Here is an 18522-nt window from a genome sequence, read left to right as displayed (position 1 = left end):
TGTGTGGAAAGGAATATTAAAAGTCCACATGTTGCACAGAAATTGGAAGGGCATGGATAGATTGAACCCACTTCAAAAGGTAGTGTAAACCCATGGATGAGTGGATTTGAAATCAGTTTCACATCTTTGGTGCATTTAAACTGTATGGCCAATCAAAGTCAAAATATTACATATGGATATAAACTCCAATATGTACTCTAAACATGTATTTTATTCTAGAAAGAACGGCACAGTGTTGTTAATAAATATTAGAATTTATATTACTACTGCTAACATATATTAGTATCATACAAATATGCCTTTACAGAACATCTGGAACAATTATTTCAACACCAATCCAAGAGTGTTTCTTAAGGCCAAAATATTTTCCACAGTGCTGTTTAGCCAACAACCCCGTCACACCACGGTCCAGAAAGAGGTGCATTTGCGGCTCCCCCTGCTGGCAGGCACAGACGTGAGTGATGGGGGCCAGACTGCAGGGGGACCTGGAGAGTAACGGAGCACGTTCTGCTGTTCATCTATGCTCAAAATGAAGCATCAAGGGTACGGTGCGCGTCCCAGACAGCAGGCCTGCGGTCAGTTTTACGCGGCGGCTGGCGGTGGTTAAGGACAGGACTGGGATTTTTGAGGCTGATCCAAGAGCAACTGCACAGCGCAGATAAGTAAGCCGCTTAAACGTTTGAGGCGGTTCATCATAGCGAGCTGTGAACTCCATATGAAATATCCCAGACAGTCGCACTTGTAACAAGTGTGCGGAGCAAGAACAGCCCATACGCCGTCACTGCAGCGTTTAGCACAGGAGGAAGACAGACAGCCTGGCCGCGCTCCATCTTGGCTAGCAGCTAAGCAATTAGGGGCTGTGCAGCTTTCACAGGAGAACAAATAGACTTTTTGTAGAAATGAATCCTAATAACACAGAGGCCTTAACCTGGAACAGCGAGAGCGCCCGGTTTGCAGGCGGACTTGGCCAGAGGCCACCTAATGCACCTAAGTGGCAGGAGATCAATGTCCACACAAGAAAGGGCAAAGAGCAGCGGAAAAGTCTCACCGTGGCCATAAAAGCCAATGTTGCGTTTCTGCGCAGGACTGCAGTGTACACTTCAGGGGTGACGGCAGGGGGGGGAGGCGCGGAGGCTTTCCTGGCAACCAGGTTAGTGCGGCCGTAATTCACAGCACATAAATCCAACAGTCATAACATGGAGTGGATGGAATGATGATGGAGGCCCTCTTCCGCTCGCTGCCGAGGGACTGGGGGTACTGGGAGAGGGGCTTCGAGCGCGAGGGTTAGAGGCCGGACAGTGAGGCATTAAGCCAAATCACTCAGAGTGAGAGCAGGAGGCCGAGCGATCACAGGAGCTTATGGGAAATGAATCAGGTGGGAGTTGGAGTCAAAGCAGGAGCCGCCAGGGACCATCGATCTGGGCAGGAGAGCGAGCGAGAAGAATTCGCACTGGGATTCATGTCTGCAACAAGCCGCCAGCTTTTACACACTCCTTCAGGCCCATTTACACTCGTAAGCTAACAGTGAGGTCAGGGGTGGGAAGCGAAGCTGACCTCTGGTTGGGAAGGAGGTTTGAGAGCACTTAAGAGGAACTGGCAGCTAAAAGCTGGGAAAAATGTGTGCTAGCAAAGAGTGGACAGGTGTATAGAACACTCATGAAGCCAATAAACAAGAAGAAATAAAAAATGTTTAACAAAATGTTACAGTACTGTAGAGGGTTGAGGTTCAGTGGATACACTGGCGAAGAGAACACATAGTATGCAACATTTTCACAAATCACAGCTCAATGATTCCAGGGTGGAATGTGTGAATTAGTGGACCTGCATTGGGGAAACTGTAGTGAATTTGAGTACTGCTAGGGTAACTGTAGTTTTGTTTGTCCCCTATGAGGTCCAAAACACAATATAAACTAGATTAAGTCTAATGCGCATTGTTAAAACTGTACCTGGAACACAAGTGTTTAATATACATGATCATGCTCATTTATATCTCTATTCGTCTCTGGGGTGGTGTTAATAGTATAAAATATTTTCTTTCAAATTTCTTAGCAGTGAGTATTTTTTTCCTATAAAATGTCCTGAATGCATTTCACCATTAAAAAGCTTTACATCTTAACCATTTGCCATCAGGGAGCATATTCATAACTTTTTTAATGAAAAAAAACTTTAAAATACCAAACTCTTCAGACCAAATCTGTCAGGACAACTATATTTTTTATACGATGCACTGTTCCAGAATTTATTGCAATAAATGATAAATCTTTTTAAACCATCTGACACATTTTTAAAGCACAATAAAGAGCAAAAAAAATAATATTCGAACAATGGAATTCAAATATATTAGTTAAAAACCAATAAAATAAAAACACTGTTTTAAAACAAATATGTCACATTGGATCAGTCATGTTAAGGGGGTCTCCTAATTTCTGCTAAGCAAAAACAATGGCTAATACTGAAGTTAGCAAAAACTCCTTATACTGTATAATAAGTTAATAATACACAGACCTACTTTAGACTCAGATTCCTCTTATAATTACCACTGTAAACAAACCAGTCTAGAGTTTTTTGATAATGGAAAACTTCACCACCACCAAACACATATAAATAGCTGTTTACATTTTAACCATTTTATTATGCAAAAATTGTGAAAACACTATTTTATGTTTTGTCCCATTATGATTACAATTTAGAAGGCCAATTACAACAACCACCCATTCTCTAGAACTACCCAATCACTAGTAATGCCCTAAACACTAGGAAGGTGAAAAGCAGCATGTGATCCAAGTGAATTTAGACACAGCCCTTTTTTTCCCCCCCAAGTTGTCTGACGCAGCACCACTGGGTTGCCAGCTCTGATATATCCGCTAACAGATGCCTGTGCTGACCAGCGTTTTATACTAGGAGTGATGTGGGGAGAGCATGCCATCTACCCACCCCTGAAAGAGCAAAGTCATTGTTTTTTTTTCTTTCAAACTCGTAATGGTCTTAATGGCAAAAGCAGCATGATCCAGAACTTAGGCATTCAATCTGAAAGTGTTGGTGCTTTAAGAGTATTATTTCCATTTTTAAAGATTAAACAGGTCAATAATAAATAAGGTGTCTAAATAAGCTTCAAATCACATGGTAACAACAATTAAAAATACTGGTTACAAGGCATTTTCTCTTTTAGGAAAAACATATTTTTAGACTGGCTACTGTCAAGAGGGGAAGTGTCAAGAACAGAGCACAAAAGATTAATCGTAAGACCCCACGTCCAACTCTCAGAGCTAAGCATCCTTGCTGGTTTGGACTTCATGAAGTAAAAAAAATAAAATAAAAAATAAAAAATGTTGACAAAGCTTTCCAGCAGAAACACTGCTGAGTAAATGTACATACTGCAAGTGTGCACAATGTGCAAAGGTTTGTCCCCTCAAATGCACCATTTTTCCTCCCCAATCCCCAACACACCTGCAGTTTAGCTTTCAGAGTGCAGCGGCTCATTTTTCCACCCGCTCGCAAATAAAGAACAGCACACTCATCAGAACCAGCCCCATCTGAGCCACAGGAAACAGTCACACAAAGGCTTCCCGAGAGAGACGGACAGAGCGGCCGGGGGCTGCACAGCACTGAGGGGCTCTTCCAGGCTGAGCTGAGAACTGCTGCACTCTATTATCCTCATCATCATCATTAAACTGTCTATTATACTGTTTATTTAATATCAAACAACATCCAGGTTACCTTGCACTGTTAAAATGAACTAATGAAATGAAATCTACACGTATTCATATACACGTCCATTACAACACCACCATGCGTCTCCCTGTATCCACAGGCGTAAGTGGGTCATATGTCTGACGATTAACACATTTTTGCCTCACAACCAAATACCAGCTCTCCTTGCATAACCAAACAAGAAGAAGGTCTCCGCAACCTCTAAAGCTGCAGTATTAAACTTTGATGAGCTTACACTGCCATCTGCTGGACATCACATATAATACATGAGTGCTGAGACCCCAGAGAAACAGGAGATTCTCCCCCCCCCCAAAGAAAAGTGCACATTAACTGCATTAGTTTTATACTTAAACTATTTTTTTTTACGATGCATAGACACAGACTGAGGTAAACAAACATAACAGTATTATGGGAGATAAGAGAAATACCAATAGTAATACTAATACTAACATAAGTAACAATATCAGAAATAATTACAGTCTCAACATTGAAAAAGGAGCAAGGACAAATATCCCCTATATTAACCCTCCTATTATCTTTGGGATCAATTTGACCCCATTCAGTGTTTAAAGCCTCTGAATGAAATGGCTGGCATTAGTTTTGTGATTCATATTTATTGTCTTTTCTTAATATACCGAAGACAAAAATAATAATAATATTTCAAATATTTCAATTTTAATGTCTGTTTTTAAGGCCGTTTTATGTGCATAAAACATAAGAAATATTAATATTTACATTCATTTGTGAGGTATCTATGACATTCAGTTGTAGAATCTTTCTCTAAACATCTCTTTTTATTTTAAGGCCTTCACAACAGAATACTTATTATATATATTTAATACTAATAAAACATTATAATGCCAGAACCATTTAGAACATGTTTAATTAAATTAAATTACTGGGATCATTTTTATCTAGAGAATAAAGGGTATTAGCAAATATGAGGATAGTAGGAGGGTTATGAGTATGAGGTTACAGTGTTCTTGTATTTAAATATGTTTATTCTTATTTGTTTCTGGTGTCAGATCATCCATTTTCCTAATTGCTAGCAAACACCTGCTCTTAATCAGAACTGTAAAGTAATAATTGTATAGTATATAAAGTAGTCTAGCAATTTTGTCTATTGTTCAAAAAGTTGAGGGATCCATCTTACAATTTCTTAATTTTCTATCATCACTTTTTGTGCTTGCTCTCATCAGGAACTAAGTTAAATATCTATGACTATATAAACAATTGTCTATACCACCAAAATACACAGACATCCACACTTTAAATCATACTAAAAATGAGTTCCTGCAACAATGATCAAACAGACATGAGGAAATGTATCGTTATACAGATGTTTGCCATATATTTTGTCCAGCCCAACATTATTTATCTAACTTTAGCTACACAGATTAACATGCATCTAACCTTAGCTACAGTAAGTAACATACATACATACATATATATATACATACATATATGTATGTTACTTACGTAGCTAAGGTTAGATGCATGTTAATCTGTGTAGCTAAAGTTAGATAAATAATGTTGGGCTGGACAATATATATATATATATATATATATATATATATATATATATATATATATATATATATATATATATATATATATATATAGCGTAAGATAGCGTAAGTAACATATATCAAATCTCAGATAGCGTAAGTAACATATATCGAATCTCAGATGGTGTAAATAACATATATCGAATCTCAGCTAGTGTAAGTAAGTTACATATATCGAATCTCAGCTAGTGTAAGTAACATATATTGAATATCAGCTAGTGTAAGTAACATATATCAAATCTCAGATAGACAGAGTAACATCCATCTAACCTCAGCTAGTGTAGGTAACATATCTAACCTCAGATAGCGTAAGTAACATATATCGAATCTCAGCTAGTGTAAGTAACATATATTGAATCTCAGCTAGTGTAAGTAACATATATCGAATCTCAGCTAGTGTAAGTAAGTAACATATATCGAATCTCAGCTAGTGTAAGTAACATATATCGAATCTCAGCTAGTGTAAGTAAGTAACATATATCGAATCTCAGCTAGTGTAAGTAACATATGTCGAATCTAGTAAAATTAATCTAATGTCGGATAGACAGATTAACATATATCTTACCTCAGCTAACGTAAACAACATATATCTAATGTCAGCTATACAGATCAACAGCCATCAAACCTTGGCTAGACAGATTAAAATCTAACTAACCTCAGATAGAGTGATTATTATTTATCTAACCTTAACTAAACAGATTAAAATTCATATATTCTCAGCTAGAGTACCGGTAATATATATCTAACTTCAACCAGAGTGATTATTATTTATCTAACCTCAGCTAGACAGATTATCATCTATCTTACCTCAGCTAGAGTGATTATTATTTATCCAACCCTAGCTACAACAATTAACATCCATCAAACATCGGCTAGAGTGACTAGCATTTATCTAACATCTATCTGAAACTTGGCATGGTGAAAATAGGTTCATGTTTACCTGCTCCAGAGAGTCGTATTCTATTTGCAATATATGTCTTTACAGCGACTAGACAAGCTGTATGTGTACATTTGCATGTCTGGATTGTCAACAAGCAACTATGCAGAAGAACACTGAACATCTATTAAAGCAGATGAATCTATACAATATTAACTACAGCAGTTACCACCCATCTAAACACAACTAGAGTGGATAACATGTATCTAACCTTAGCTAGAGAAGTTAACATCAAGCTAACATCTGCTACAGTAGTTAAAGCTACACCTCACTTTGAGATAAACTCTGTTTTTCACAAGATGGCAGTGTTACATAACACAAAAGAATACTGCACGTACTGGTTGACTTATAAGCAGAGGCAGAAATTAAATCTACACTGGCAGCAAACAGCAGAGATTATCATCAGGGAATTATTTGTAAAGTGGTAGTTATAGAGACCTTATCACATCCCTGCAGTTAAAAACACTGCATCACACTATAAAATAGTTCTTTACTGGCCCACAGTCTTCTATAAAATCACCACAATCACAAAGTTAATACTGAGATACTATAAAAAGATTAGCATACAATGTAAACAGCAGAAAATGATATATTTGTATAATCAGGCCTGAATGAAATCTCAGGAGTCTGTTTGAGAGATTAACACTATTACACGGATAAAAGACGGGAGACATCCCATATAGAAAGTCTATCAAATTTCCTGAGTCATGAAGAGCATGCTAGGCCTCTCCACCTGTTGCTTACTGGCTGGACGCCTCTTTGCCAGGCCTGACCTCTGTTAAGGGCAGTGAGACAGTATTAAGCAGCCTTATCATTTAGCTCACTGATAAGCTGGTTGTTGTCATAATGCTTTTGGGAGAAGTCAGGACTGTGTGTGTGTGTGTGTGTGTGTGTGTGTGTGTGTGTGTGTGTGTGTGTGTGTGTGTGTGTGTGTGTGTGTGACTTGAAGTGTTTTACAGTCTTTTATATACTGAAGTACATATACACCACATGCACAACTTAAACACAATGTTATGGTAAAATATATAAATTTCTTTTCTGGGTGGTATTTTCCAGCATTTTGCTAACAAACGTACTGATAATACACTACAAAATAAAAATACCATTATAAGCAGTAGTAAGGGTGTGAAGCAATGAGCAAGCCAATGAGGCCTAATGCAGTTTCAGCAAAAGGCCTTATCAGGTCTTGTGCAGAATGGGTCTTTTGAAACAGATGATATATAAGGAGTCAGAGTTTCTGAAAAAATAATTTGCCATTAATAGCCCTATCCGGACAGGATTAGTTTCTCAGGGGGGCGTTTGTGAAAAATATTTCTCACTTCTACTTTTCTACTGAAAAAAACAGGAGGACCAGTGATTTTCTTTTTTTGGCTTTCTCGGTCACGACATCCCGTTCAGTAGCTCCTCTATTTCCACTCGCTGTTGTGTTTGCGACGATCTCCCTGGAAACGTGCGTGCAAAGTGTAATTACGGGGTGTGGCTGCAGACAAATAGCTTTTTTATTAAACGTGAGGTGACTAAACGCAGATTTGCGTCCGGACGGGAATAAAAAGTACAGAACAACCACGGAGCTCATTGAAAAAATTACAGGCTGAATTACCTACTATGTTTTTTTCGGAGGACGTCTGAGAAAAACACATACATGGTCATTTCGGACAGGAATAAAAACCACAGATGATAGCAACCACTTGGTATAACATAACTAATCTACTGAGCAACAAATTAACATCAACATTGAATACCAGGGCAACTTCTTAAAAATACCACGTTAACCACATAGCAACATCATTGCCACCACTGCACAACATTCATGTTAACCACTCAACCATGACTCACAACATCCATGACTACGGCAGTTACCATAGCAAAGTAAATTCAAAATCCATCCCATCAATCCACATCATCAATGTCACACCGTCTTTTTTCTGGTCTATTTTCATACACAAGGCGCACCAAACTAGAAGGAGAATTGTGAGAACAGGGACGTCACCATGTTTTCCTTCTAATTTAGCAGACCTCACCGCTGGGTGGTGAGACCTGTAAAGCTAAGCTAAGTTAAGTGAACAAAACTGTAATTAAAAAATATATATTTTGAAGTTAAATGAGCCTGGATGTTGATCTACACAGATTTTTTTTTACCTGAAAAGTGTTTATTTGTATGAGTAAATTACGTCAATTTTCTACAGTAAGCTTAGATTTGCAGTTTTCTACTAAGGCTAGCCACGGTTAGCAGCTAATGACAGCACTACACTGCGGAACCCAGTGTGATAATACCTCTGAATGGTGAAAGAGCTAGTGCTTGTTAGCGGCTAATGCTAAGGCTACAGGCCGATAATAATTATCTTTGAACAGCAAAACAGCTAGCGCTTAGTGTGGTTAGGGGCTAATTAAAAGCACTTTAAAAATACTGTCAGTATAACCTGTTCTACAATACAGGCAGAAATGCAGTTTTCTACGTTATATATAAAACAGCACTCAGAACACCTGCAGACTCCGGGTCAGAGAGGAATCCAGCTCGACATCTAACTGTGAGGAAGATTCTACTTTCCACCAAAACCATAATAATTTAACCCGCATGGGGCGTCGCTGGAAAACAAAACGACAGACCACAGCGTTCTGACCTCTGACCGCCACTCCTGTGAGCACACCTGCCACACACAGACTGAACAGCCTTCACAACCAAGCTACGTTTTACTGTTATTTACAGACCTGAAGTCAGGTAAGGACAGCCAGGGTTCAGCAGGACATCATAAGTGGAGAACAATGCTCTCATTCAGGCTGAGATAGGGAACTATATCACTGCAGAAATTTAAATACAACATGCTGCATTGTTGGAGCCACACACCCCTAGCCACGTGCTCATCTTCAGACACTGCTCATGCTGACGTATTAAACTGCTCAGATTCCTGCAAAGCAGAGAGCCCTCAGCTGTGTAAACCAGCCCCAGCCTGACACACCCCCCTTAACCTCCTGCAGAAACTTCAGGAACTGAGCTCTTTTCACCAACATGTCCCCATATGCTCTAGATTTAAAAAACAAAATTAATTAATAAATAATACTAAAAGAAGAATTAGACATATGCCAGTTATATTGAAAGTTATTATTAGGAACAGTAGGTTCAATAAATGCTGGCAAACATTTCTGATATATTTTGAGATTCACTAAACTAAACTACATAAAACACATTTTACAACTTTTTCCCATAATTAATCTCATCTTTTTCATTAATTTTCTTTTTTCCAGTTTTGTTCAAGATTTAACCTTTTAAACAATAGGTTTACTATTCAGCTATTAAACCTTATACTAAATCTACTAAAAATCATTTGGTAATTATTTGGTTTAGCATATATTTGAAGCCCCACAGGGTTCTATTTTAGGGCTCTGAAACTGATGTATAACGACGCAGGTATGAGAGTGAGCCTGTCTGTAATCATGAAAAAAAAATAATAATAAAAAGGTCTCACTAATTATCATTATTATAAATAGTAAGGGAAGATTACATGAATAAAAATATCAAATAAAAAGCAAATTCCTAAAAAAGCACAAATTTCCTACCACATGAATGTTTTTCCCCCACATACCCCGAAATAGCTATGACAAAATTACAGAGTTGATTAGTCTGGAACCCATACAAATAATTTTTGCATCTTTATCTCACTTAAATCTCACATGCATACATGCAAACTTTTTTTTTTTTTAATTCTAATATTAAACCTTTTTTGTTAAAATAACAAACCAATTAGAAATGGCTATATTTATTTTTGATTGCCTAAAAGAGCTCAACAGGATATTTAAACAGCCTCCTTAGATTTGTATCAAACCACACACAGACACAGAGAGACAGACACACACACACACACACACACACAGAGAGACACAGACACACAGGCACTCTTATAAATACTTATAATACCCAGATGCCATAGTGTACTGCAGTGGTGCACAGTGTAGTTCACGCACTCATAGAATCTGCTCATCATGTTCCTCATCCAGACATACTTCAGTCACACTTCAGTGATTATCTTTTTATTCCTCACCCACACAAATCCAACAGCAAAAATAAAACACATTAAAAAAAATCCACTGTTCAAAAATACAGCTCTTAGGAAAGTTCAAGGCCTTTATCCGGCCCCTACATTGAACTGAATTGCAAGAGCAGCATATGATGTAATTGCTATCTGCATAGTTCGTTTGGGTAGGATTATGGACTTATTAATAAGTCAGTCAAAAACTTGGATTGGAAACATAACTCTGTCATAAAAATGAACAAAAACACTACCTGCTTGCAGTTAAAATTCACATCATATACAGTACTGCTCAACATAACGGATGAACCAGTCAATGCAGGGGACATAAAACACAAAACTTTTTTTTGCTGCTTCAGTATACTAAAGCATATTTTATATATATATATATATATATATATATATATATATATATATATATATATATGTATATTTACAGGCCTGTATGAACATCAAATCTGATTTTTTACATCAGATTTAAAAGTACTTTCATCTGTGGTCCTAGATCGAAAAACATAAATAGGTCATATCATGGGTAGACAGTTATTGCCAGTCATAAAAGACCAGGCTCTGATACCTTACCCATAACGATACAATGGTTACAAATAAAGACATCACTATATATTGCAATACTGTAAGCAAGCCAATATTTTTGCGATTGTAAAATAAGAGTTTAGACAAAAATTTACTGAAGTATAGTATAAAACACAGTCTTTTATAAAATCAGATAGATATCAGAAATAATGTTTTACTTTTGGATTTTTGGTTGCATAGGTTAGCATTAGCCACCTCCTTAACTGGTGCTTGATTTTGTAGTTTCGAACTTTCGTTCGTCTCTTTTCGTTTCTCCTGTTACTTGAGCCTTAATCTCCCTTTTCGCAGATGAACCTAATAAACCTTGCGTGAACCACTCGTGTCTACTCAGCACCTTTGTTTTCCTTCACAAAACCTCAAGCTGATCCTAAGCCTCTTACTGAAGCAAACCCCTAGTCAAGCTAATGTAGTGTAAAATCTACTACTAAACTACAAGGCACTGCACTTTCTGATTAGACCTACAGTGAAAAGGAGAGACAGTACACAACAGTCAGAATAACAAACTCAAAACTGTTTTAATCAAAACACACAGTATGCTTCAGACTAGTAACATGTAATATGCAGAATGTATAATATGTATTAGATGGTACGAGTAGAACTTCTCCACAACAGAAGTGAACCCAGGAGCAGCCTTTTCCTTTTATATCCCTGCCTCTATCCAGTTCAGGTTGCCCTGACATCTGGAGCTGGAACAATTACACTGCGGCATAACGCAGAGAGAAATGTGACTGGCTGCATGCGCTAATGTATGACAGTAATCAGCCTTGACTCACAGTTATTAAGAAATCATTTGATAAACAACACACACACTGTGGGGCAATAAAACAAAAACACTCTCAATTTGTACTATAATGTTTTCATTGAAAATATTAAGTCTAAATTATATACGATAAGCTAGGGGTAATAGGCTTTAATATGTATTTGTTACATTTTATGCTCATATGTATAAATGTTCAAGCTCAACAATAAAAAATAAATAAATAAATCAGGATTTTATTGATTTGTTCTATAAAACGCATTTCCACTAAAGGACAGAACACCATAATCATTTTAGTTATTCTGTATTTAAATAAAAAAATATATATGTAAAATTACAAAATAAAAGGCGATTTAGTATAAAGAAAGAAAAAACAAATTAATGATTACAATTACAATTGCAAAATCAAATTATATTTTATGGGTAAACCTAGTGAACATGAAATTAATCAAAATCTGAGCTAGATATAAACTACATTACATTATTGGTGATAAACAATATTAATAATAATAATAATAATAATAATAATAATAATAATAATAATTTAAAAAAAATATGGTATTATATATAAATTGTATAATTTCTTGGCAAATTCAATGCAGCCGAAACCCAACAAACAGTGTGCATTCCAAATGATTAATATTTTATTAATAATAAATTAAAAAGAAAATGAAAATTAATAGTAATTAAAAAAAGAATACATCATGCATAGTTCATTTATAAAAAAAAAACAAATCACAAAATTCAGCCTGAAAATCAAGAGTATCTACAGTATGTTCTAACACACTAAAACCAATACGTCGCTGACCCTAGGTCAGCACTCTCACTCTAGAGTGCTTGATATATGTGTGTCCAGAACCCATGCTGACGCAAAGCCTGCAGGATCTCCCGCAGAGCCTGAGAGAAAGCCCTGAATTATTTCAGCTGCACACAGTGGAGGACTGTGCCTCTGTTGTGTAGGACCTAAACACATATCCTGCTAAAACTGCAAGAATACAGAGTCTCACTTTCTGCAGACTCACAATGAAACACTGCACTGCAGTCTTTTCCAGGCCTCGAAATGGGGATGCACATTGTGTTTTATTTTTATTTATTTATTTATTTTTTATTATCAGATTTTAGGAAAACTGTCACATTATGATAAACTCACTAATGTATGCATACAAATCTTTATATAAAAAAAAAGAGAGAGAAAAGCAAAAAAAGTTGATTTCTGATCCAAGTACAACACTGCTTTCTAGTGTTCATGGTTTAAACACAAATACAAAAATAAAACTACTGTACGTTATCAATATTTACCATGTAAACATGTTAATAATTAATCCTTAAAAAATGCTCAGGGATGTGATTAGTGTAAAAATATTGCTGAGAAGAGGTGTTCATCTGCCAGGATCGTGTATAACCTGTCATGTTTTTTTTTTGTATGCTCCTTCATAGCATTAGCACAAGCTAGGTCACAGAAGTGCTTAAAAGTTTGGCTTCATTTTCTGAGAGAAAAAAAAAGTACAAGCACAACACTAAGCTGCACAAGTGTGCCATGCCAGAACCAGCAACTCGCCAGTATCTCAAGTACAGCCAATACCTTTTCCTAGCCGTTAAGTCACCAAAACGCAACAGTTACTATGATTAGTTACTTGTATACTGTTACCATCAGGTACTAATACATCTCAAAAAATTGAAATATCGTTTAAAAGGTCCTTTTTATTTCAGCAATTCAGTTGAAAATGTGAAACTTGTATATTAAATAAATGTATTACACACAAAGTGAGTGATCTATTTTAAGCATTTATTTCTTTATTGTTGATGATTATGGCTTACAACCAATGAAAACCCAAAAAAATCAGTGTCTCAGAAAATCAGAATATTAAATAAGACCAATTGGTACTTTTGGAAGTGTGGGCAGTGTGCAAAGTACTGCTGGAAATTGAAACCTGCATCTCCCTAAAAGTTGTCGGAAGAGAAAAAACATGAAGTGCTGTAAGATTTTCCAGGAAAACACTGCACTGCACTTATACAACATTCTAATTTTCTGAGGCACTGATTTTTGGGTATTTATTGGCTGAAAGCCATAATAATCAGCAATAAAAAAACACATAAAATAGATCACACTGTGTGTAATGCATCTATATAATGAGTTTCACATTTTGAACTGAATTACTGAAATAAAGTAACTTTATGATATTCAAATTTTTTGACATGCACTAGTATCTAGATAGCTATATTTGGGTTTTTTTTAAACCCAAAGTACACTGGTCCTCCAGAGATATTCTGATCCCTGCATTTACTTTAATCAACTGAAGGGACATCAAAACACTGAGAAAACACCTGTTCTCTCTGACATATCCTCGTGGATGAAGGAGCATCACCTTCAATTAAATCTCTCAAAGACTGAACTTCTGGTTATACCAGCAAAACCATCTTTTCAACACAACTTCTCTATAAGTATCGACTCTCTCTCTCTCTCACCGACAAAGGTTGCTAGGAACCTGGGTGTTCTGGTTGATGACCAACTCTCCTTCACGCACCATGTGGCCTCAGTTGCTCGGTCCTGTCGCTTTGCGCTCTATAACATCCGAAAAATTAGACCGTTCTTGACGCAACAGGCCACCCAACTCCTGGTGCAAGCGGTCGTCATCTCACACCTCGACTACTGCAATGCCCTGCTAACTGGCCTCCCGGCCTGTGTAGTAAAACCACTCCAGATGATCCAGAACGCAGCAGCACGTCTGGTCTTCAACCAGCCAAAACGGGCACATGTCACCCCGCTGCTCATTGAGCTCCATTGGCTACCAGTTGATGCTCGCATCAAATTCAAAGCTCTTACAATCGCCTACAAGGTGATGACAGAACAGGCTCCTTCCTACCTGCACTCGCTCCTGAAAGCTTACGCTACCTCCCGGCCGCTGCGCTCCTCCAATGAACGTTGCCTCGCTTTGCCAAACATTCACACAAAGCAATCCAGACTGTTCTCATGCAGAGTTCCCCAATGGTGGAACAAACTACCTTCCACTACCAGATCAGGAGAATCTCTCGCTATCTTTAAGAAACTCCTGAAGACAGAGCTCTTCAAAGAGCACTTACTCTCTTAACATCTCTAACACACTAACTACTTCTAACCTCATTTCCTTCTTCCCCTCCTTCACTCCTCTATCCTATTATTCCCCTTTGACCTCCTTTTATCCCTATCCAAAGATGTTTTACCTTTAAACTTATTTTACATTGTACTTGACTATTGTAAGTCGCTTTGGACAAAAGCGTCTGCCAAATGTAATGTAATGTAATGTAATGTAATGTTCAATATTTACACTCAGCGTTAATTTTACACTAGTGACTTTCCTTTGTAGCGTGAAGTGTTATTCAGGGTAAATAAAGACTCTGTACTCACATTTCCTTGTGTTTGTCCTCTGCCAAAATCTGGTCATTTGGCTTGAGTCCATACCTGTTAAAAACAATAATCATAAGTATACATATACTGTCACTTTTTTAAAGACCAGACTTTGACATGGTTCACACAAGTGGTTAATAGAAAGTTGAGAAAATATATAACAGGTAGGTAGAGATAGTTGTATATTGGCACTATCATACACATTAATCTGCTGATTATTGATTACCTCAGCTTTACTCAGAGAAAAGACACTACTGGCTAAAAATCTGCAACAGTTCACAGAAAACATATCAGACACTGAGCTAAGGTCAGTGCAGTTTGACGTAATTGGACCCTTTTTTTAATCAGACTGTTTTACTGGGTTTTCATGGATTTATATATTGGGACTACATTATTAGATAATATATTGTCCCAGAGATAAATGCAATAAATTACATTATTCCCATTTAAGACAATTTAAATCACTGATAAAGGTAAATAATAATACAATATCATAATAATGCAATTCCACCCTTTTACAAAGCAGCACACTTTTGATAATAAAGAAAGCTCTGACATCACTATTAAAATAAACAAAATATACATATAAAACATTTACATAAAACAAAAAAACTTGCCCATGAAAGATTGCCTAAAATTAATACCTCTGCTAAAATACAAACATACAAAAATACAAAACACAATGGACATTACTGAGTGTATACAAATATTATAAAAGGTCAAATCATACAATATATGGAGAAGACTGGCCTGAGACTGGCCAATCCAATTTCTTAACAGGGCTTATTGAGAAATATTACTGCTCACTACAGTATAATCATGAGTGTATATAAAATATATAATGTGTAAAGAGATTTTGAACCTTATGGGAAAACTTTCCACCTCCTTTTCCCTCTCCTTTTTATTATGCACGTTAATACATGTTTAAGGACATTAATAGCAGACCAAATCTTTTCTATTCAGGGTAGTATTTACATTTCAAAGGGATTAAAGGGCTACATGCTGATTCTCTGTCAAGTCACCAGAGGCCTTGCAGAACTCACGCAGATAGATTGCCTCTGAGCCGCTCCATTTCCCTGGATACAAGATATCAGTACAATGCTGAAAAACCCCTTAAGAACATAAAAGAGACGGATAACAAAGGCCACTGTGGGTAAAGGGCTTGCTGAGTGAGCAGTGCCTACGAAATATGCACAATCCACATCACAATTTCACATACATTGAGCAAGAGACTATATATTTTAACAGACTGATTGATTAACATTGAGTCCACACTGAGTGATCTTTTAAGAAACGTCAATGGATTTTAGAAGCTCACTGGCTAGCTGAGCTGTGCAAATGGAACCGGCAATTTTAGGGCTTTAGGATTAGCCTATGGCAGTGAGTAGCAGGTATATCTAATCTCATGTAAACAGTGTGTTTATTATGTAACTGTTGTGTTGCTTCTTTCAACTGAACCTTGGCAATCAATGTCTCGAGTTTTTCACGAAATAGATGCCTAAAGTTTAACTAAATCAAATGGAAATCATTATCTAAGGCACTTTCCAATCTAGTCTTTGTTTTAACCAGTGTGTAGTGCACTAGAAGAATAAAGAGTTTGCAGAACTATTTTTACAGTGAAACGTGTAAAAATGTAACAAAATATCTAGAAACTGTAGAAAAATATTGGAGAAATGCTCCCTTTAATAAGCAAGAGAACCAGACACCTTTTTTTAAAGCAATAGTGAACAGCTCATTCAGAAAGCTAATGCTAACACAAACACACCTTATAGTAAACTGATTGAAGTGTTCTAAAGGAACTAAAAGCTGAATTGCCAGTAGGGGTAGGACATATACCATATATCAATATCACAATCTATTGTATCGTTTCGACCCTATCGTATCGATACATGGTGTCAAATACACTAGATATTTTTATTAAACCATAGGAAATCTAATGTCCTCAAGACTTGCCCGTCAATTTCAATTTGACTTACTCCAAGTTACTGCTTCATTAATCCAGGTGTAGGTCATGATGGATGTAAAACACAAAGAATGAATTAGATTAGATTGTTATCAAGCTGATACCAGCGTTAAGAGAATTAGATCAGGGGCCAAAATAACCCAATTGGTACATTCCTAATTTAGAAAGAAGAAATTTCATATAATAACTGTAGCCTATTTTCACTAAGAATTCTGTGCATATTCTGTAAATACAGAGATAGGAAAAGTTTTAATTGATGACAAAATAGAGCATATAAATAAGTCTATAAACATCACCTTTCAGAATCAGATACCAAGAATTGAGACATTGCAGAAAGGTGCAAGCCCAATACAGCACGCCTTTAAATGTGCCAAAGATTTCAACAAAAGAACTGTCTTAACATCAGATATTACCAGAACAAACAGAACACAAGCCATGCTGACTGTGCAACAATAAACAAAAACTAATGCATAAGACCAACCTAAGAGAGCACCACTGGCAATGCATTTCTGGTTATGTAATAGAAAGGGGGTGAACTGGGAGAGGGGCATTGTTTTATGACTGGCATTGGAATGGCAGGCCTGTGAATAGGCCTACGTGTCAGTCCAGGAGGTTTCCTCTTGCCCACAGGGTGTCTGTACATGCCACCTCTTTAAAAGACACAGTCCAGTAAGGCAGTAGGTGGGAGATTCAGTAGTGAACCTCATAGGAGTTGAGTGTAAAGCAATCTAGAAAAATTAGCCTTTTCCCTAAAAGGTATAGAGTGATCATTTAAGCAGCTGTGTTACAAAACATAATTCCCCCTGCAATGTTTTGAACATCAATAAGACTGTAGTGATTTGCTCAACTCACTGTAAGTACAAAGCAGAAAATAAACCCTTTATTTGCAGTTGTTTGGGCTCTGTGCAGCATGACAAAGAAATGCTATTCTTGAACACAAGACCAACAGACAGCTTCTCAATAATAATGTGTTGGGAGTCTTGAGGTGACCACAACCCACACGCAAAGCCATCAATCTGTACAATGCAGCAGTGCAGTGTTAACATGCTGTAACTGAGGCAGAGCCCTGTGTTGAGGGATTTGATTAAATATGACTAGCGTATCATTAAGCTGGGAAATGTAGCATTAGTTACAGGTCTGTGTGACAGGGTGATGGATCAGCTTGGAGTGTAAATTTGGAGGTATTATTCATGTCAGTTTAGTAATCTCAATGTTTAGACTATAGGAATTGTGTTTCACTAGCAGTAGGGTTATCATTTAGCTCGTTTCACATACAGTAGTATCAAATGCCTTAAATGTAAATGTAAACAGATGTTGGTGACTAGTAGCTAGCTAGCTTGCTAGCTAATCCAAACAGGATGCTTTAAAAGGTGATTGTCACCATTTTGGGACACAGAGCTGATGGAGGACCAACTTAAATCAATTTAGAAACAGTTAAATTATATCAGCTGAATTATATTCATTTATACATGACAATATTATGTTACATGCAATATTGTATAGCTTTTTTGGCAGTATATTACAGGGCATTACAGCATACTAACATTAGGCAGCTAGCTAGTTAGCTGGCTAAATTTAGCAT

At 36.8% G+C, this 18522-nt stretch overlaps 1 protein-coding gene across 3 annotated transcripts in view; it reads right to left on the bottom strand.

The window, feature by feature from the left end:
- adka (adenosine kinase a) overlaps positions 1-18522 on the bottom strand; it is a 254337-nt gene that overhangs the window by 229167 nt on the left and 6648 nt on the right. For all 3 annotated transcript variants that reach the window (XM_022684666.2, XM_022684667.2, XM_022684668.2), the window contains exon 3: positions 14978-15031. In XM_022684666.2, the coding sequence (XP_022540387.1) occupies positions 14978-15031 (54 nt within the window). The remainder of the gene's footprint in view (positions 1-14977; positions 15032-18522) is intronic.

The sequence above is a fragment of the Astyanax mexicanus genome, chromosome 7 (genome assembly GCF_023375975.1).
Source record: "Astyanax mexicanus isolate ESR-SI-001 chromosome 7, AstMex3_surface, whole genome shotgun sequence".
In the NCBI taxonomy this organism is placed as follows: Eukaryota; Metazoa; Chordata; class Actinopteri; order Characiformes; family Acestrorhamphidae; genus Astyanax; species Astyanax mexicanus.
This window is presented reverse-complemented; position numbering and strand designations above follow the sequence as displayed.